Source organism: Gossypium hirsutum, chromosome A13 (genome assembly GCF_007990345.1).
Source record: "Gossypium hirsutum isolate 1008001.06 chromosome A13, Gossypium_hirsutum_v2.1, whole genome shotgun sequence".
In the NCBI taxonomy this organism is placed as follows: Eukaryota; Viridiplantae; Streptophyta; class Magnoliopsida; order Malvales; family Malvaceae; genus Gossypium; species Gossypium hirsutum.
The window spans coordinates 102,438,139-102,460,382 of NC_053436.1; the positions used below are offsets into that span (position 1 = coordinate 102,438,139).

At 34.1% G+C, this 22,244-nt stretch overlaps 3 protein-coding genes across 7 annotated transcripts; all 3 read right to left on the bottom strand.

The window, feature by feature from the left end:
• Positions 1-285: 285 nt before the first annotated feature.
• LOC107952166 (protein PXR1) lies at positions 286-2,018 on the bottom strand. 2 transcript variants are annotated; one of them, XM_041085496.1, is made up of 2 exons: positions 1,845-2,018; positions 286-1,334 (listed from the first exon to the last, which is right to left on the bottom strand). In XM_041085496.1, the coding sequence occupies exon 2, from the start codon at positions 1,265-1,267 to the stop codon at positions 482-484; it is 786 nt and encodes a 261-aa protein (XP_040941430.1). In that variant the 5' UTR covers positions 1,268-1,334; positions 1,845-2,018; the 3' UTR covers positions 286-481. The 2 variants fall into 2 exon arrangements, with proteins under 2 accessions (XP_040941430.1, XP_016742935.1); XM_016887446.2 differs by having other exon boundaries at positions 1,783-2,018.
• Positions 2,019-2,449: 431 nt separating this feature from the next.
• LOC107950997 (protein EMBRYO SAC DEVELOPMENT ARREST 30) lies at positions 2,450-13,648 on the bottom strand. 4 transcript variants are annotated; one of them, XR_005907809.1, is made up of 11 exons: positions 13,428-13,648; positions 13,234-13,324; positions 6,854-6,924; positions 6,686-6,774; positions 6,361-6,604; positions 5,601-5,713; positions 5,307-5,397; positions 4,959-5,087; positions 3,644-4,197; positions 2,834-3,322; positions 2,450-2,698 (listed from the first exon to the last, which is right to left on the bottom strand). XR_005907809.1 is itself a non-coding variant. In XM_041085498.1 (10 exons), the coding sequence occupies exons 1-10, from the start codon at positions 13,590-13,592 to the stop codon at positions 2,896-2,898; spliced, it is 1,968 nt and encodes a 655-aa protein (XP_040941432.1). In that variant the 5' UTR covers positions 13,593-13,648; the 3' UTR covers positions 2,450-2,895. The 4 variants fall into 4 exon arrangements, 3 of the variants coding, with proteins under 3 accessions (XP_040941432.1, XP_040941433.1, XP_040941431.1); XM_041085498.1 differs by having other exon boundaries at positions 2,450-3,322; positions 13,234-13,318; XM_041085499.1 differs by having other exon boundaries at positions 2,450-3,322; positions 3,803-4,197.
• A 4,819-nt stretch (positions 13,649-18,467) lies between these two features.
• On the bottom strand, positions 18,468-20,148 carry LOC121212538 (probable glycosyltransferase At5g25310). Its single transcript, XM_041085500.1, has 3 exons — positions 19,785-20,148; positions 19,110-19,677; positions 18,468-19,033 (listed from the first exon to the last, which is right to left on the bottom strand). Exons 1-3 carry the CDS (start codon positions 20,134-20,136, stop codon positions 19,003-19,005), a joined length of 951 nt encoding a protein of 316 aa, XP_040941434.1. The 5' UTR covers positions 20,137-20,148; the 3' UTR covers positions 18,468-19,002.
• Positions 20,149-22,244: the final 2,096 nt, after the last annotated feature.

A 22,244-nucleotide genomic window follows, 5' to 3' on the forward strand; every position in this document is an offset into this window, starting at 1 on the left:
TGGAACTTCTGAAATGTAGGTGCAGTTGCTTGTTCTGAGCTGTCTGGTCAGCTAATGCAGGTAATGTTTGTTCTAATCCACACATGGATTAGTTTGGACAGATAAGTATTTAAAATTCGTCCTAACTTGTTAATGAACATTACACTTACCACTTGTGACCAAACTATGATTGAACTTCAATTTTCTGTTGTGTATCTCAGACATGAACTGATCATTAACCATACTGAGAACATGTCTAACAATTGTAAAATATGTCAACATGATAGCATCAAGTATCACCAATGGTAACTCAAAATCACATTATTATCTTATTCAAGTAATTTTGGACTGCTACAAATAGTTTTCTGTAAATTTGTAGCTAACTTTTTTTTTTCACCTTAATGGACGTATGCTACACAATTCATTACTATATGTTAATGTTTGAAATGGAATACGTCTATAGCATATTGGTTTGTCGGAGCCGGTTCGTATTGATACTTACTCAGAGTGTGGCTTCGGTGATCTGTTCCTCGACTACAGCTTTGGCTGTGGCTGTGGCTGCAGCTGCAGCAGCAACAGCTTCACTGCACTTTTTCTCCTCGGCTTCTTTAATCCGCATTTCGATGTCAGCCTTTCTTGCAATAAGGATTTCTAATCTCTTATTAGTTCTCTCTAGCATTTGATTTAGCTTGCTAAGATCTTTGACTTTGCCTTTTCCCTCACCTTCTTCATGATCTTTATCCTTCTTCTTTTTCTTCTTTTTCTCTTTTGTCTCGTCATCTTTCTTCTCTTTGTGTTCATCTTCTTTCAGCTCTTTATCGTCTTCCTTCTCTTGCTTCTTTTTCTTTTTCTCTTTTCTTTTCTTTTTCTTATCTGAATCCGAGTCAGAAGACGACGAAGAAGATGAAGATGATGACGAGGAAGAAGAAGATGACGATGACGACGATGAGGAAGAAGAACCTTTATTCTTCTTCTTCTTTCTCCTCTTCTTTTTTTTCTCTTCGGATTTTCCTTCTTCACCTTCTTCTACCTCTTTATCCTTTTTCTTCTTTTTCTTTTTCTCTTTCTCTTTCCCAGCTTTGTCTTTCTTCTTCTTCTTTTTCTTTTCTTTCTCTTTCCCTTTCTCTTCGTCTCCCTTAACCTCTTTATCCTTTTCCTTTTCCTTCTCCTTCTCTTCTTTTTCCTTAACCTCTTTATCCTTCTCCTTCTCCTCTTCTTTGTCCTCGACCTTCTTCTCTTCTGTCTCTACCGATTTCGCCTTCTCTTCATTCTCACCGCTCGGCTCCATATTCTTCGTCTCCACTTAGAAATGCAATTTTTCCTTCCAACTCCAACTCCCAACCTTTCCCGCTTTTCTAAACAAAATAAGACCAAAATGTAAGTAGAAACTTGGGATATAAGATATATGATTGTTCCAATCTCAATAAAGAGTACTGCAACAATCTCATCTCAAACTCTAGGAATCCCTTATGATGAGCTTTTGAGATCCAAAGCTCATACTTCAACTACCATTGCAAGAAAAGGAAACATATTGATTATTGTCAGAACAAAGAAGACAAGAAAGGGTTGCTAGGCCAATGCAAAGGAAATATATATAACTGTTCATGAAACATCCAAAACCAAAATAAACATATCAAAACACCAAGAATCAACAAAAATCAAACTTTTGTATTAACAAGCATTAAGAAGAGAGAAATGGGTGCAAAAGAAAAAACTAATCTTGAAACATGCAAAACCAAAAAAAACAGCATGGAATCTAAACTCACAGGTACGTGCAACTTAAGCAAAAAAAAAAAAAAAAACCTCTGATTTTGCAGATGGAAATGGTGTAAGAGTGTGTAAACAAAATGGAAAGGGTGAGTTACTTTATATAGCAAAAAGGACGGGCAGTGATTGGGAAGCGAGGAAGATGGAGGGTGAGTCTGAATGTTACACTGCAAAACGCCACGCGGTCCAACCTTCTCTGCCATTCTCCTCTCACTTGTTGCGTAGCTGCTTTGTCGGGTCGCTTTTCCAGCTTATTCTATTCTATTCTTTTCCAATTTATATAATATTTTCCACCACATTCTATTCTTATTTACATATTAGTAATATTTATTAGACTTGGTCCATCAATTTTGAAGATATATGTTCAAGAAATGTTAAGAAATCTTAAACTACATAATCTAATAACATTTTTATTTTATTGTAATTATACGATTAAATTTTTCATTTTCATTTGATTCAATTTTAACTCTAAATTTTGCGTGCAACCATAAATTATTATATTTAACAAGATGGTTGAACACATCCATCATCTCTAACAATATTTTGCCTTCTATCACCATGCAATAATAATAATCATAGATTTGAAGTTCTTTCTTTTGGAAAGGTTACATGTTGCACCAAGTAGAAATTTTAGAGGGTCATCCTGCTTCATTTTTTTTATAAATAAACAAAATACTTATCCAAAAAAATAGAAGCAAAGAAATAAAAAAATAATCGAATAAATCACATGATACCAGAATGGTCTATTACAAAAACTGTCATTGAAATCCTTTCTCTATGCAAATTTACACATGTAACATTAAAAAAAATTGCAGAACCTCAGATTTACAGCAGAGTCTCAGTTTCTCTCCCATGGAGACAAATAAGAAGGGCAATTTTAATGCTGAAGGCTGTAATTCTTTCCACTGTTCGAATAAACCATATAAAATAACTCTCTGGTTTTTCTTTGTGCCTGGAGAATTTGATTGAATGAATCTACTCAATGAAGACAAAAGTAATTGACTACTTATTTTATCTCAAAAGCTGTGAAATAAAAGAATGGCTGCTACCCTTGTGACATGAAAAGTTTCATTGCAGAACAACTAACCGGAAACTGAATTCAGTCCTTTGATGACGTAGGGAGGAGTTTGTATCATCTCCTGTGACCAGTTAGTCATTTGGATCCCATTCTTCATCATGATCAATCAGCGATGTTAAGCTACTTGTGGCATCAACTGCATCGGGTTCTAGCTGTTCAACCGTGTCATTATCATCTTCTGCTGATTCCATGTCGTCGTTTCCAGCCCCTTCAGCCCTAGCCAACTCCATCCATTTGGGGCACTCCTCTTCACCTCCCAAAACAATTCTGCCATCTTTGCCTTTTATTTGTTTCGTGGTTTCAACAGAAGGGATTCTGCAAGAGCATTCGGGAAGCGGATGAGACAGAAAAGAGTTAGGCTTCGACAACAGGGATTGCCTGAAGAAGCCATCTTCACTCAAACTTCTGTTGAGATGTTCCTTAACCGATAACATCCAATCACGCTTCGGATGGTACAGATCATCACGCGTAATGTTGAAAAGTGCAGCAATAGTTTTCCTATTTGAAGAAATGAAACAGAAGGTGTCAAACATAAATATAAAGATGAACTAATTTTTATTCAAAGAAACTTAGCTAGAATCTGGTGGCAGGCAAACTAACCAACTAGCAGGTAAGGGGGAGAAAAACAAGATTGCCATGAAAGGAAGTTTATCACTTTGTTTAAAGATGCTAATTAACTACATGATCTCAAGAATAGATAAAACTTATAGATTCCTCCCAAATATGCGAATATTATGACAACGATCTACAGAATTCCAGAGAAGAAGTTGAATAGCATGTAAATATATATAAAAAGAGCAGCATTTTCTGCATATAGACCTATCTGGTCGGTATGTCCTAGAAGAAGCCCTCTCGTATAACCTCTGTCCTATAACCAAGCCTGAGAAATCTGGCCATCCACTACCATCGTTGTTAAAACCAGGAAAAAAAGCATCTGCTTCCACAGAGACGATATAATCTAGGGCATCCCAAATTAACCTGTGCGCTTGCATCCTATGTTCCATAGGTGAAGGGTCTGGTTCTTTGTCCTTCTCCAGAATCCAAGCATACCAACCTTCTTTTTCATGTTGGTATATGGGCCTATCAGGAGGTGGAGGAAGAGGCCGGGGCCGTGGACCAGCCTTTTTCCACTGGTCTATAAGTTGCTGTTCACTTTTTGGAAGAGGTAGTCGGAAAATATCAGCAGGCAGAGGTGCTTCAGGACCGACTAAGTCTGACAACTCTGTTTTGCTGCACAATGTAGTGCGATCTACTAGGTTCCCAAACAATGCACGTAGAGGGATCAGAAGACGTTGACCTCCAAAAGTTTTAGATCCTGCCAGGTAGATAATTGTTTTAGAAGGATAACCCAATGCACGAAGAAGAAGCCCAACCTGAAAAAATCAGGAAATAAGCGAATATAAGAGAAGCACAACAATCCATTATGTTGTCATTAAAACATCCTTAATGTCTTCTTGACGGAGGACTATCTCAAATACTTATTAGGCTATATGTTTAAAAGGGTTAGAGTGGATTTTGCATTTTCATTAAGGTAATATGTATCATAATCATAAACACTCTAGTTTGGTAATGTTACAACAGCACTGGATCAGTGGAATCAACTAAGTTTTCCGCATCTGGTGGTACTTTATTTCTGCCCTTCTGGTTTTCTCACTCTTTTTCCCAACTCTTTTGATCCTGTTTTCTCTCCATTGTATTCCTCATTGTCTCCCGAGTTACTTTTATGATGACCGAGTAGGCGATTCCAAGGCTGTATATATATGCTAATAAAGCTTAAAATTACAATCAATTAGTCTTTCACTTTACAAAAGCCATTTTTCTCATTTTCAACATTGCTAGCTCAGATTGGCTAATACTAATAAAATTTCTTAATGGCTGGCTGAGTGCCTCACTGTTCTTTCCCAAACAAAATAGAATTCAGAACCAATAAAAGCATACTTGAGAATCCAACCCCATAATTAGAGGTCAGAAAGTTGTAAAAGCTTAAAATTTGGACATATAAACTTCGATAGATAAATTTCAATCAACTGAACTTGCAACAAGGAAATTGCTGGGATTATCAAAGGATCCTACACAAATAACATGTATCAGGCACAACCTCAGTCTGCAACAGTGAATTCTATTTGTAACATACCTCTTCAGGCATGAGAGGACATGAACCATTTTCTCTTCGCGAGTGTGAGTCAACGCTTAGTTCATCATTAATGATTCCTTGCTTGATCAACTGTGCCCTTCGGTATTGTATAAGTTCCGTATGAACATCCTACAAGTAGCACCAAATACTTGGATGAAGTAAAGAAAAATACATAGAACTGGACAAACATGACAATTGAAGTCCTTCGATTATTTTTTTTGTTAAATTTGCAATATACTTCAAAAGAACATCAAACGCTGAATTTGACATAGGCTTCAGGGCAGTTAATGAAAAGATGGAATGTAGGGTAGACATGGATATGGGAAAGAAAAGACATAAACAGCTGACCTGGAAAAGTTCAGCACAGCCATGATACGCCAAGGTGTCTCTTACTAAACCTGGATGATATGCTAGGAAAGGCTGTCCCGATGCTCGTAGCCTGCAAGAAGATTAGAAAGCTCTGATCCATCCAAAAGTAGGCATATGATACTTGTGCAAGTATAGTTGCAGATGCATTACATAAAGATGATATGTAGCACAAAGAATCGGATAAATCTTGATTGAGCATTGGATTACTTTCATATATTTTACTTGCACTTCAATGACTTAAGACTTCAGGAGAAAGGCAAAAGGAAATTATACCTCTCAACCATCCGGAGGCCAAGGATCTGAATTTCAGGACGAAACTGGAGTGCATGAAAAGCAACCCTGCATCTAAGCCTCTGAAACTCGGACATACTAGGTGGAAGAATTGACTGAAAGACACATGGTTACTACTTTAATATTTAATCTTATAGTTTGACATTGAGTTAAAAGTATGCTATCACAAGAAACACTAAACTATTTTCAATCAGGCTCAGTTTAATTCACTGCAAATAACTTCTAGAAATTTTTCTAAAAAAATCCTAAAAGATATTCATGAAAAAAATATTGTTCTCCGTTGTTTGGAAGGTCTTAGAGAAAATCAATTTCTGGCGTTTACTGTTCATTTAAAATGAAAACACCCAACATCTTCCTCTTTCTTCCCTTTCGCAGTTACCTCTCTCTAACCCAAAACACCACCAGATTCTAGCTCCAGTCAAACAAGTTTGTCAAAATCCAACACTAAGTCAAACAATAAATAGAAACAGATGCATAACATTCACCTGTGAGGTGTGGTATATTTCCCTTTCCTAACATAAAAACCATGAAGCACGGTTTACATGCTTATAAATTGAGGACTTTTTTTGCACTTGAGACAGACATGCAATCGCCTCTAAGACTCAAGCACGGAAATTACACAAAGAAGCATAAAATTTTACTATCAGTCAAAAACCTATATTGCACCAGCAAACTGCTAGCAAAAATTAACTTCAAATGTTTCTCGAGAAAAGAAAAGTACAATTATAGGACTTTGAACTACCTTCAGGCACCCTCCATCAGTGACAATCAACCCAACAACCTTTGCTTTCTTTAAGTTTGGCAAAACTTCTTTGACATAAAAATTTGGAGAAGCAGAATTTTTGGGCTTGAAAGTAGGGAACTCACTCCTTCGTCTTGCGGCCTTTAAATTCTCAGGCAAGCTTTTTACAATATTGACGTCATTTTTAAGCAACATGATAAACTGCTCCTCATCGTAAAGATAGGAAAAACTCTTGAATTTGTAACTGTATAACAATGAATCAGGTAAGAACATATCATACAGGGCCTGAAAATCAATTTATAACAAATACAATAAGCAACTATACCTGACACCTTTTGAGCGGGTACTTTGTTGTATCTCTGGAATTACAAGAGTAGCATTTAGAAGCCTGGATATGGTGACAAGATCACAGATCTAGAAATTTAACAAATATGTTACAAACGGCCAATAAAAAAAAGTAAAAAGATAATTTAGTGCATCTAATAGGTCATACCGAAGATCTTATCTTCTCGAATCCACCAAATATTTTTGCATAGATGAAACCATTAGTGTTTTCATCTGGAACTGTTAAAGGAGAGATGATTATTTACTAATCAACAGATTAAAAGAATTATTTTGAAGATATTCAATTATCAAGCAACAAGGACAGCCAAACAAGAAGTAGCAGTTTTATTTAATTGGAAAGTGAACAGAATATTGCAATTCTGATCAAACTTATGTAGTAAAAATATTATTAAGAGTTATCATAAACTATGTTACTTGGATTCGATTGTAGATGTTGGATACAGGTATGTGTTAAAAACAGGCTATTTCAATTATATTTTTCACAAGAAATTACATAAATATTTATAGACATAATGAGCCTAATTTAGAAAACTTTACACTAGGAAACATACTAATTCTAGGGATGCTGTACCTAAAAACAGCCTTAAAGTTAGGGATAAAATATTTACAGAATCCTATTTGTCACACTCAAATATTCCTTAATTAGGAAACTGAAATCTGACACTCCCCCTCAAGCTGGGAAGTGGATATCATCCATTGTCAGCTTGCTTACTAATTTCTGAAACAACTTCCCAGACAATCCTTTGGTAAGTATGTCTGCTAGTTGACCATCAGTGGACACAAATGGAGTGCAAATTAAGCCACTGTCCAGTTTTTCCTTTATAAAATGTCTGTCAACCTCAACGTGCTTCGTTCGATCATGTTGAACTGGATTATGTGCAATATTGATAGCAGACTTATTATCGCAATACAACTTCATTGGACCTTCCCACTCGATCTTCAAATCTTCCAAAATAATTTTTAGCCATAACAACTCACAAACTCCAAGAGCCATCGCCCTAAATTCAGCTTCTGCACTAGATCTAGCCACAACATTTTGTTTTTTACTCCTCCAAGTCACAAGGTTGCCTCCTAGGAAAGTACAATAGCCCGAGGTTGATCTTCTATCAACCATAGATCCTGCATAATCTGCATCAGTATAGGCTTCAAGGATTAAATTTTGCCCCTTTTTAAATAGGATTCCTTTGCCTGGTGTGCCCTTTCAGTACTGTAGAATCTGATATACGGCTCTAAGATGTGATTCTTTGGGATTGTGCATAAACTGACTTACAACACCTACTGCATAGGCAATATCTGGTCTGGTATGAGACAAGTAAATGAGCTTCCCCACAAGTCTTTGATATGACCTTTTATCAACTGCTGCATCTTCTAGTGCATTTCCAAGTCTGTGGTTCACCTCTATGGGTGTCTCTGTTGGTTTACAGCCCAACTTGCCCGTCTCTGTCAACAAATCAACCATGTATTTTTGCTGAGATATGAATATTCCTTCCCGAGAGTGTGCCACTTCAATACCAAGGAAATATTTTAACTTACCGAGCTCTTTGACTTCAAATTCTTTTACTAGGCATTTCTTTAAATTCTCCATTCCTTCTAGATCATCACCAGTCACTATAATGTCATCAACATAGACTAATAAAGCAGTCACTCCCCCTGAAGATGAGTGTTTTACAAATAGAGTGTGAGCTCCTTGACTCTGTTTATACCCCAACTTGAGCATTACTTTGGTAAATCTTCCAAACCAAGCCCTCGAGGACTGTTTTAGTCCGTACAAAGCCTTTTTTAGTCTGCAAACTATCTGTCCTGTATTTGGACCGAATCCTGGAGGAACATCCATATAGACTTCCTCCTCAAGATCACCGTGTAAAAAGGCATTTTTGATGTCAAATTGCTGTAATTTCCAGCCTCGGTTGGCAGCTAGTGACAACAACACTCTTACAGTGTTCATCTTTGCTACAGGGGCAAATGTCTCAAGGTAGTCTATTCCATACATTTGAGTGTACCCTTTAGCAACCAATCTTGCTTTGTACCTCTCCAAAGAACCATCTGACTTATATTTCACAGTGTACACCCAGCAACATCCCACTGGTTTCTTTCCTCTCGGTAATTGCACTAAGTCCCATGTCTTATTTTTTTTCAAAAGCTTCCATTTCAACTTTCATGGCATTTTTCCAATTCTCATCTTCTAACGCCTCGGATACAGTTTTGGGAATGGAGATAGAATTTAGGCTGGTAAGAAAGGTTTTGTGGTTATGGGAAAGTTTTTGTAAGACATGAATAGGTACAAGGGATGTTTTGTACAGGTTCTAGTCCCCTTTCTAATAGCAATGGGAAAATCATCTAAATTTGCAATATTAGAATTCAGAGTAGGGTCAGCAATTACCTCAGGTCGTATAGGAGAAGAAGATGATTGAACTTGCACCGGTGCCTTCTTCCTTGAGTAAAACAGTAAAGGACGAGTAGTGTCCTAAATTCCTCTGGGTGATTTGGGTGTATTAGGCTCTGTTTCAGGTTGTATAGGGGCCATTGTTTCAAGTCGGGCAGGTTGGTTAGTAGGCAAGGACTGAGTGGGAGTGTTTGGTTGCTGGACAGGAGCTGGAATGTGAGTGTTTTGCTGCTGGACAGGAGCTGAAATGTGGGTGTTTTGTTGCTGGACAGGAGCTGGAATGTCAAGAAGAAAGAATTCTTTGTCCTTATCTTCTACGAATAAGATCTCCCCCTGAAGATAAGGAAGAGTAAAGAAATTCTCTTGTTCTGCAAAAGTAACATCTGCTGTTACAAAAAAAATTTTATGGCTGGATGATAGCATTTGTACCACTTTTGAGTGGAAGAATAACCAAGAAAGACACACTTGATAGCTCGTGGATCAAATTTTCCTCTATTTTGAGAATGAACATGTACAAAAGCAACACAGCCAAATATTTTGGGAGTAAGGTTACTTGAAGTATTGAAATCAGGAAAAAATTTTGCTAGAACTTACATAGGACTTTGAGATTCAAGGACTTTTGTAGGCAATCTATTTATCAAATGAGTAGCAGTTAAAACAGCCTCCCCCCAATATTGTTTAGGGACATTTTTTTGGAACAAAAGGGCTCTTGTAATAGCTAAAATGTGACCATTCTTTCTTTCGGCAACACCATTTTGTTGGGGTATACTAACACAAGATGACTCATGTATAATGCCTCTTTCCTGGAAATATGTTGAGAGAAATTGATTGAAATAATCCTTGGCATTGTCTGACCTAAACCTTTTTATTTCAGCTCCAAATTGTGTTTTGATCATGTTGTAAAAGGTTGGAAAGACAGACCTTACATCAGATTTTTGTTTTAAAAGAAATATCCAAGACACACGAGTACAATCATCAATAAAGGATACAAACCACCGAGCCCCAGAAATATTTGAAATAGTGGATCGCCCCCAAACATCACCATGAATAAGAGTAAAAGGAGTAAAAGTTCTTTTATTGCTTACTGGAAAAGAGGTACGTTTATGTTTTGCAAATTCACAGATATCACAATGAAATTTTTCAACAGCCAATCCTTTGAACAATGAAGGAAACATAATTTTAAGGACTCTAAACAATGGATGACCAAGGCGAAGGTGATAGAGCCAAATTTGGTCTTGATTGGTTTTAATAGATTCGGATATGAAAGATGAAGGTGAGGAATTTAGAGCACTAACTTCTCCACTGGATTCTTCAAGATAGTATAGGCCATTTACTTCCTTAGCATGTCTAATAATCCTCCTCATATTCTGTTCCTGAAAAAGACATCGATTGTGATAGAAAACCACTTTACAGTTAAGAGTGTTTGGAAATTCTTTGAATGGATAAAAGATTGGTAAATAGTTTTGGAACATGAAGGACATTTTTAAGAGTAAGGGTTTTGTTTATAACAGTATCACCCTCACCAGCCACTGTGATCACAGAACCATCGGCTACTACTAGGGCAAGGTGTATATGAAACAAATTTTTTGTGAGGAGTGGGTCATGTGGTCCGTAGCTCCTGAGCCAATGACCCAAGAACTTTTGGTGACTGTATCTGAGACTTTAGAATCTTGAGAAGAGGATATACCTGAAAAAGCCAAACTACAAGTACCTGTTGAAGAAGTTTTTTCCAATGATCCCAGCAAATTTTTTAACTTCTCAATTTCTTCTTTATTGAATTCAACAGGTGATTCCTGAGAATTATTTTTTCCATCCAGCTGTCTTGCTATATATGCTCGTCCTTGTCCCTTTGGTTGTCCACCTTTTTCTGAAAAATTTTTATTTGTTTGTGGCTTCCCATGGAGTTTCCAGCATCTTTCTTTAGTGTGACAGGCCTTTTTACAGTAGGTGCACCATACGGAATCCCTGTTAATAGGCTTTGTACGTTCTGTCTGTCTATTATCTTCACTATTTGGCTGCTCCAGGCCAAATCTCCTCTCACTTACAACTTTCGTAACCAAGGCTGAACTATCCACTTGACTGTTCTCAACCATAACTCCTCTTCTTCCTTCCTCAACACGAACAATTGCAATTGTCTCATTTAGTGATGGTAGTTCCTCTTTTCCAAGTACTTGAACTCTTACTGCATCAAACTCAACATTTAGTCCAACAAGAAAATCATAAATTCGATCCTTTTCAACGAACCTTTTCAGGAGTGCTGCATCTTCACTGCACTTCATCTGAATGCACTGGTAATGATCCATCTCTTGCCATAAACTTTGCAACAAATTGGAATACTCCGTGATTGATCGACTTCCTTGATTGGTAGATGAAATCTTAGTCTTGATTTCATAGATTTGAGCAGCATCTCGATCTTTAGAATAAGTCTGTTTCACAGCTTCCCATATTTCTTTGGATGTGTTAAGAAACAATCATGTATCACTGATTTCTGGCATCATAGAGTTCCATAACCAAGACATTACCATAGAGTCTTGTTCATCCCAAGCATCAAACTTAGGATCTCCTTCTTTAGGTCCAGTTCCGAGTAAGTGACTCAGTTTTCCTCTTCCCTTCAAGAACGTACGAACCAGTTGAGACCACTTCAGGTAATTTTTCCCATTTAGCCTGTAGGCTACTTGGATGTTCTGAAACTCACTTGTTGGGTTTAAGTTGTTCACAGAAACTCCTGAGACATCCCCAGTGTTACTGATCTTGACAGTTTCAGTCATGTTTTGTTTGAACAAATTTTACAGGCTTGAGGGCTGGTTGGAACCAGGAAAAAAATCGCCAGACAAAGAAAAAAAAATCCCAGAAATCGAGCTAAAAAAGCTCTGATACCATGTTAAAAACAGGCTATTTCAATTATATTTTTCACAAGAAATTACATAAATATTTATAGACATAGTGAGCCTAACTTAGGAAACTTTACACTAGGAAACATACTAATTCTAGGGATGCTGTACCTAAAAACAGCCTTAAAGTTAGGGATAAAATATTTACAGAATCCTATATGATACACTCAAATATTCCTTAATTAGGAAACTGAAATCTGACAGTATGGTCAAGTTTTTCTAAGTTTTCATGTATTAGGAGGATCATATCTCCACACTCATGTCCAGGAATGAGAACTTCAAGAAAAATGAGGAATTGCAGTAACATAGATCATGGAAATTACAAAGAAAATTGTACTATCAGCAGCTCATTAAATTACCTGCCACTGCTATATTGCTTTTGTCACAAACTTAGACTTAAAAAACACAAATATAAACCTAATGGACATTTCTCATCATCATCATCAGAGCAAAACTTCTTATACAAGCTGAAGATGTAGATATGTTGGTATAACCTAAGTCCCAACTCTTGAAACAGCAGAGTTCTACACTTCAAACAAGAACATGAATAATCTCATATACACCTAAGTCATCAAGAACTGTGAAGGAAGAAAAAGAGTTCCATTGCCAATGACGAGAAAAAAAAAATACAAAAACATTAGTGGTTAGTCCATGTCATGGGAGCATTCAGCGGTCCTCACAAACCAAATGATGAAATCTATTTCTCAATTGATTTCAAGATAGGAATCAACCAACATGAGCTAGGACATTACAATTTATCGATGCCATTTCAAAATTTAATAGTGCTCTAAACTTTTTGAAATTGCATAGATAATCATGGGTCCAGCTTCTTCTACTGATCATGGCTTTTCAATAAGATGTCAAATCAGGGGTATATCATAACTAAGAAAGCTAAAAATATTATCCAAATTAAAAAACGGTGCAAGATCTAGTTAGCCTGTTATCATCACCTAGACAACAAAGATAAATCTATCATTACTTCATTATAAAAAAACATATAAATTTGACAACCTCTTGAATACATGGACACATTATGTCTATCTTGCCAGTGTCCAACAACTGTGTCTAACACATTTTCAGACATTGTAGGCGATATAACCCTTCAAAAACCCTCCAAATACATGAAGAAGTGATGAAAATTTCAAAAATTTACTCATGTCAAACATGTACCCCTATCCGACATTCAGCATTATGGTTTTTTGGCAGTATAAAAGCATAACTACATAATTAAGTAGTTTGAGCAAAACCATTTACCAGGATAGCTGCTTCTGGGGTTTGCATGTGGTTGCAAAGACTCCAGAGACCTCACAGCACCCCATAGCCTCTTATTTCTTCTAGTCTTCAACTTAGAAACAAATAAACAGCATCAAACCAACAAACAAATTATACAAGCAAACAGATGAAGAAAAACCATTTGTTCTTCAAATCCGAAAATATATATAACTTACTGGTGATCCAGTATTAGGAAAATCATGGCTTAAAGCCTCTTTTGCACTATACTGGACTAAATTCATACTTGAAAACTTTGTCATTGAAAGATGAGCAACCAACGATGCCAAAGATAGAGTCAATACAAATAATACAACCCATTTTATCTTAGATTTGAACGCCATCTTAACTCATTAAAAAAGTTACTTTCTTGGATGTTGAATTTAACACCCAATTCTCCCTACAATCCAAAAATCCAAATATATACATTAAAATTCCAAAAAACCACATTAAAACAAATCAAAGTAAAATAAAACATAATGAAAAAAGACTTTTTTTTTTCTTTTTTACCTGGAAAGTTGCAGCAAGCCCCCAGTGAAGAGAACCCAGTTCTAGAAAACCACCAAACAACATGAAGAACCCAGATTTGAATCAAAGATTTAGAACCTTCTTTTTCATTTTCCCCCTTGATTTATTAGGCTGGAAAACAGGGAATTGGGAAGTGGGTAGAGTTCAAATCTGGATTGGAACCAATTGACTTAACACAAAACTTTAAACACCCTCCGATGCAATCACAAGGGAAAAAATCCCACAAGAAGACAAACAGAGAAATATGGAAGGAATTTTAACATAGAATTACTAAGAGAGAATGCATGAAGAAGAATGAAGAGAGGTTAAGAGAAAACAAAGTGTTTCAAAGAGGATGGAGAATTCTCATTGTAAATTCGTGAATGCGTGTATGACTGAAACTAAGTTATATTACACTTACCCACTTAGCTAACACTTAATTCACCTTTAGACAGCTAATACTATAATTAACTTTTATTTGAATAATTGGGCTGGGTCAAGTAGATACTCTATGCTGGACTGAATTTGGATCTAAGTTAGAAGCATAGTGCCTACTTCAATACATTTTCCAAATTTCGATCACTTCACTTTCTACTCTAATTTACTGGTTAAATTTTTATTTGATTGGTATTACCATTATTGTAAGTTCAGAAGAATATAAGTTCAAGCGCATTGGAGTATGTTTATCTTATTATTTTAAAGTTAAAAAGAGATTATATATAATTTTAGACATTCAAATTTACGAGTTAAATTTTAGTTCAATTGATATTAATATTATTGTAAGTCCAAAAAGATGTAAGTTCAAGCGCACTAGAATATGTTTATCTTCTTTTTTAAAGCTAAAAAGAGATTATATATAATTTTAAAAATTATATTAAAATAAATAAATTCTATTGAGGTTTATTCTATCTTTAAATGGATATTTCATTTTAGTTTTTTGGATGGATATAATTGAATGAGATAAAAAAACAGAAGAATGATAATAGTGGTATTAATTATTTTAGGGAAAGATATTCACTTGTATATTGATATAAAATTGTTTTAGTTTTACACTATTTTATATAGTTTTATATAATTAATATTTTAACAATTTAATCATGATATTTTATATTTTATTTAGGTAGATTATGCACGTTGTATTTGATGTATTTGTTTTATGTAAAAAAGACTTTTCTATTGTTTAATAAATATTAATAAAAAATATTTTAAATCGATATTATAAAAATATCGAATTAATTAAAAAAATCAAATTAATTAAGAAAATTACATACATGACAAGTATAATTATACTGAAATTTTTAACAATTAAATCAATAAAATATTATGGGATACAAATTTACATCAGTATTGTGTTACTTTAAATAATTATATTACATGGATAGCATTTTAGACTGGGGAGTTAGCATTTGGCTTTGTGCATTGAGAGTGAGGATAATTAACGTCATCATTACTGTTATTGATTACCAATACCAACATTGGTGTATCCGATTGGGGTTTCTATTACTGTTTATTAAGGACAAATCAATTTATGAGTAAAATTTATAAAAGAAATATAAATGCTTAATTGAGATATAATAGTGAATAATTATATAAGGTTAAGAAAAAATTACTACCAATTCCTTAATTCCATATAAAGTTTTCATATTATCGAAATCGATCAAAGTGATTTGTAAATAGTAAAATAAAATGCTTAACTAAAAAGAGAATGGTGAATAATATTAATGTTTATACTAAACATTAGGAATGGAATTACGAATTATTATATGCTTTTTATTATTGATTTATTTATAATTATAGTATTATTAGGAATCATGTAAGCACCATTAATTTTAGAGGAAAACTTAGCACGTGGATTTGTTTAGTTTTATGCGTAGGTTGTAATAAGGAAATGAGAGGTGGATGTTGATAAAGCTACATCAATTCTCCCGACTCACATCCATACTTTTGTAATGTTTTAAACTATTGGACATTATAGTAGATGGCAAAGTTTATTTACAAGCTTAGAAGATATATTATGGGTATGTGTTACGAGAATTGAATGGGTATTTGATTAATTTGTTAATGTGTATTGCGATATTGATTGGATGATGCTATTTAAAATTGAGTTTGAAATTATAGGGATTAGGATATTTTTAGAGGAAAACTTTTGTAAAAATCAACTAAACAAATTTGTTAAGAGAATTTATTGTAGACCGAAAAGAGAATAATGATCATAGTTGACCTCTTGACATTGAACGTAGCACTTATTACGTGGAATAGTGTTTACACTGGGTAGTGGGTATTATAAAGAGAGTGAATACTCTTCTAAGATAAAAGAAGATGGCTAAACAAAAAGCAAAGCAAGAGGAAATACGATGGGCTTGTTAAAAAGAAATTGAGTCAATGAAGCGCCAGTTAATTACTTGAGGAATGATGAAAGGTTAGAAACTAATGAAACTGTTAGAGTTATGACTTAAATTCCTGTTAAAAAAATAATATAGTGGTAAAATTAGAGGATCTGTGGTGGGCTTAAGGCCGACCACAAGTACTAATGGAACTGTTAGAGTTATGACTTAAATTCCTGTTAAAAAAATAATATAGTGGTAAAATTAGAGGATCTGTGGTGGGTTTAAGGCCGACCACAAGTAGAATCCGTATAGAACTACTCTTTTTCTATTTGACATTGATTGCACAAGTAGAATCAATATAGAACTACTCTTCTTCTATTTGACATTGATTCGAATAGAGCTTTTCAGCCTTTAAATAGATGTAGTCAGAATTTCTCTTATATCATTTGATTTTCAACACTAGTGAATTTTCTTCTCCTCTGCCTGTGGTTTTTCTCAAAAGGGTTTCTACATAAAATCTGTGTGTTTTATTTTTCTTTTTTATTACTTTGTAATCGTTCTATATTGTCATTATCGATGTTCAGTTTTACAGAAACTTCCCACACTTGGACAAGGAATCCATAATGGAGGGGGGTGAGGAGACATGGAACTCTTCAACAATGGAATCGAACTAAACCTAATAGTTTCTTTCAAGGTGAGGAACAAGACCTTGTATGAAGTCGAGATCTTTAGGCCTATTCAATTGGTGGATTGGTGGTCCATCAAGTGGGTTAGTGAAGATGATCCAAGGTTCAAAGTATGTGAATAGTACCTATTCACACTACTTTGATTTCACCTTAACATGCTCTATGTCCAATTGATAGGGATAGTACTAGCTAGCAATGTTTGCACATTCAATTCTCTATGGTTCCTACGATCATCCCTTTTTTTTTTGTGCTAAGCATTATCGTAGTGGTTATATTTGATGTTTTATCTTACTATTAAGCAAGTCTAGGCATTCTCAACACACCTACAAGAGAAATTACGAAATTATTTCAGAAAATTTTTAGAGATATTCTTGTTATTTATAATTTGATTCTAGAAGTTTAGAGAAATTACGAAATTACCCCATTGATAATTTTGTGAAAATTTTTTTGATTTGAAGTAAGCCCACACTCGGCAAACATGAGCTTGAGGATAATAGAGAATATTACTCGGTCAAAACGTACGTTCATCCTAGATGAATTATAAATGTATGATTTTGATTAAGTGTTTATTACTTTAGATAACATAACTAAGTTCTTATTTTTGGAAAAAAAAATTTAAAACTCTGACTTTCCTTTAAACCTATTTTCCGTTGCATTTTTCAAACCCGATTTTCCAACAAGGCTACCTTAAATGTACTAGATTTCAAGATTTATTTGGCATTAGAAGACCCCTAATCAACCTCAGTATGAATGTTTGAGCGAGTTGTTTTCTTTCAACCGCACCAGAAGAGTTGTTGAAATGTGAGAAATCATTTTCTAACCATTTCATATCTATCCGGTTACTACTAAACTTGTCTAGCACCTTGCCTAATAGTTGGTGGCAAATTGCGCTCAATAACCAACTCACACTACCCCGTAACTACTAGCCCATTAACTGGTAGATCGAGTTGTAATGCCAATCCTCGAGTGTAATAGTATACTCACTACACGAAAGATGGAATGTGTGTGTCTTGAGTCTTCACCTTTTTAGCAAAGCACTAATAAGTGCATGTTCCAATTTAATCCTGCCGAGCATACAAGAAATGTGAAAAAATCTCGTCTCTTCTAAGTGTTCAGTAACACGCAATGCTCTCGCACTTAAATTGTGGATATATATTTCGATAATCTGATCTTCATCCTAATTATGTAACCATAACAAATTAAAAAAATAATATTAACAACTTAATAACGATATTAATTAAAATAAAAAAATATAATAATATTTTCATACCGTTTGTAATTGTATGCTAGAAATGTACATGTTTGTGATCCAAACGAATTAGAAACAATGACATTTTTAAAATGATAAAAATCGAATAAAATCTAACAACTTCCAAATGGTTAGGATAAAAATTTGAGAGATTAGAATAGAAAATTAAAAATAAAAGAGATGAGAGACTATATGAATGGGATTGAATGAAAAAAAAAATTGAAAATGTATAGGGTATACATAAAAAAAATGGGAACGTTGAGTTGGTTATAGCAGTTGTTCCCAACATATCACCGCCACTCCCAAAATCCCTAATTAATTTTGAAAAACTACGTATTTACCAAATAAAGCCTAATGCCTTTTTAGCTTTTATCACTTTCCACGTATCTTTTAAAACAAAACTAAAATCTTAAAATTTTCTTTTCATTCATCATAATTCATTTATTGGTTAAAATGATTTAAAAAGAAAAAAAAATACAATTCCAAACTGAGAACACTTTGAAAAAAAAAAACTACATAAACTCCATGGAAGGGGTTAATCTAACCCTCACAACACTTCGACGTTTCCATAACTCATACATGGACATATGAAACGCATCGAAATCAATGGGCGGAGTATGCCATTGGAAATGTTTACGAACTCTCAGCGCATTGCTTTGTAGCATCGCGAACTCTTCGTTGCTTATTCCTTGAAGTATTTTCTTCAAAACCGGGATATCGATATGGTGAACCACTACCGAGAAGCTTTTCCAGTTCAATATATTGGTGAACGGAAGGTCGTAGTGGTTGGCTAAAATTATAGGGACGCAACCATAGAATAGAGCGTCGGCCACGCGCGCCGTGTTTACCTCAAAGCCTTTGACATGGATGCAAAACTTGCTTCCGAGGAATTGCTCGGAGTATGGGGTGTTGAGGCGGCCGAAGTGCGCGAAAATTTCAGTGTCATTTGCCCACACTTTGAGAAGAGCTATTCGTACCGGAGAGTTCACTGCTCCGGCGAAAAATGCAACCTCTTCCTATAAATATAGTTTTCATTTATGTTAATACCAAATAATGAATTTAACTAATTACGGGGAGTACGGTGCGTCTTACCTCTGCGATGTAAGAAGGTTTGGAGGGTCGCCTCCTCGAGGCCAAACTTGAGGCATAGAAGCATCCTTGTGAGGAAGATACGATGAAGGAAAATAAGTTGAAGAGCAAACGAGTTGAATAACATTGAGTTTTGCTACGAACGCCTTCTCAAATGCAATCTTTCCTATAGAATGGCAAGCAACATAGAAATGATCGGCTCCACCGGTCCGATTCCAGTAAGGATATTTAAGGGTAATATTGGAGATATAATTCTGAACGAAATCGGGGATGCCGTGGACATCGATCCTGGGATCGCTCCTCATGGAAGAGATGGAGAAAGGCATGTAGAAAAGATGGGCTTCATTGGGATCTTTGGTGACGAAATGGGATTCCATCAAAGCTTTCTTGAACATCAGCTCGCTTGCATAGTTGCCTTTGCTGTCAGTATCAGGAGGCAATAACACATTTGCAAAAGGATCATCTTTGCTGTGTGGATAAACATAGATCTTCAAGCTTTTGTTCATTTGTTTGTAGTCTTGTAAGAAGATATCACCATCATGGTAGGCTTCTTTATTATTTGTATCATTTCCTGAATTTTTTTTAAAAAACATAACATAATTGAATGAGTATAATAAGTTTTCGATATATTTAATTATTTTATACAAGAAATCACATCTAAAAAATTCATATTCATACCATCAATTAGGCCGAAAAGATTTCCGAGAAGCCATTGACTCGCCCTAGACAGACGAGCAGTTCTGGAAGGATCAGCAAACAAATTATCATTATCATCTTCATTATCTTCAAATGGAACGATTGGGAGATTACTGGTTTGATCAATATTAACCAGAGAAGGCAAAGTTTGAAGGTAAAGAGTGGTTTGGGGTTGGGTTTTAGTGACATTTGCAGTTGTGGAAATGTAAATGAAAATGAGAAGAAGTGTAGTTAACGCTAAACTTATTGGTAAAAAATAGAAAAACCCTTTGAATGTTGCTGGGAATCGATGCTGAAATATTTGGTAAACCAAGGAAGATGATTGCTTCCCCATTAAGAACCCAGATTTTTCCTAATGAATATTTTTTCTGAATGAATGAGTTTAATTATATATATATAGTTTATTTGATGATTTAATTTACAGGTTAATTGATAGATAGTACCATTCATTCAAAGGAAAAAAAAACGTGGTTTATGAGGATGCTTTCAACCGTTGTTTTTCACTGATTTATGAAAATGTATTTTTTTTCCTTCAAATTAAAGTAAATTTTTTTTAGTACGTAGCTTTTATTATATCCTAGATAAAATCATTTTCAATAATAAATAAAATATTATATATTTTTTGGAATAATAAAAATCGACAACTAGTATTTAAATTTATACGTATAATAATTGAACCAACCCTAAATGTAAACTATATTTTATGTCTTCTTTCTTTCTTTAGTGTTGAGCTTTTAAAAAAAAAAGGTTAAATGCCATCAATTTTCAGAAAAGGAAATAAGTTAATTTCAACATGGATTAATCAAATCCATTTCAACACCTATTTTTTGTTTAATTTGTTTCTTTGTCCAACTTTAATTCTCAGTCCATTCATGCGGAACCATTATTAAAATATGCCCAACAAAAATATGCATAACTATGTCGGAAGTAGACCTATCTAGGGGCTAGGGCTGTGTCGGGTCAGTCGTTAGGTTCATTTTTTAGGCTTGGCTTGGCCCAAAATTAGGCTTAAAATATTGTTTAAACTCGATTAAGATAAAAATGTTTAAATTTGGATTCAATTCAACTCGATTGAATTATTTCTTTTTTTATTTATTTTTATGTAAAAAATTTTAAATATATAATACATTAAAAATAAAAAAAAATATTAAAATAAATATTTTCTAAAAAATTGAAAATAAATTAAAAAATATTTATACTCAAATAACACTAATACAATCAGTGTAACAAGCAAATATCTCTAAAATAGTAACAAAATTAGCAATAAAACAAGAGTTATACAATATTCAAATAATAACAACAAAATCATATAAGCATAATAATGAAATGATAGCAAAACAGTGAGAAAACAACAAGAAAATAGCAGCAAAATAGCAAGAAAACAATAAAAAAATTATCTTTTTGCTAATTTGGGACAAGATGGGCCTTGACCAAAAAAACCTTAATCGAGGCTTAATTCATTTTTTAAAATAAGCCTTGTTTTTTTCCCCAAGCTCTTTCAAGCCTAAATTTTTGCCTAAACCCTATCACTTTTCGAGCGGAAGTAATAATTTCAAGGGTAAATTACACCTATGGTCATTAAACTATTAGTAATTTACACTTTGATCATCCAATTTCAAAAAGTTACACTTTGGTCCAAGCAACGTTCAAAGATTAGTATGGTGGATCAGTCCCCGTCGATGAGTAAAAAAACATACATTGGATCCAAGTTGATTTGGTGGTCAATGTCGAAGATCAGAGAAGAAAACTATTTGGTTTTTGGTTCATAAATTCATGACATATAAAGTTGTTTTATGAAAAAAAAACAAATTGTAGAAGAGTAAGGGAAGAAGAGTTTTCAATTGGTGTAAATAGTGCAAACATAGGACATATGATAACGATTTTAACAACCCAATAACTTAAATGAAAGCTTTCAATTAGTTTAATTATCATTTTGTAACTTTTTAAAGTTAAGTGACTAAAACATAACTTACTAATAATTTAATGACATTGGGTATAATTCACCCTAATTTTAATAAATACAATACAAAAAATTAAGGTTTAAAATTTAAAGAAGCCTCTAAATTTTTTTAAAAAAAATCAATCAAGTCCTCAAATGCACATTAATTAAGTTATTTGATTTACAATGTTTAAGTTAGTTGTGATGATGCTAAAGGATTAAAAAGAAATACTAAAAAATAAGCTTAAAATGAATATGGACTAGTGGATATCCAAATTCATTTAAACTTAGACATTCATTTCTCTTAATACATTCTAGATGTAATTTTTTAATTATAAAAAATATAAAAATATTAGAAATTGTAAAACATTTATAAAAAAATATAAAAGAAAAACAAGAAATGGTGATTCTTGCTATCTCTTATTAAGTTTATTTACTGTTTTTAAGTATTTGAAGTTCTTTCACCAGTTTTTCTTTTCCTTTCTAATTTGTTCATTGTGACA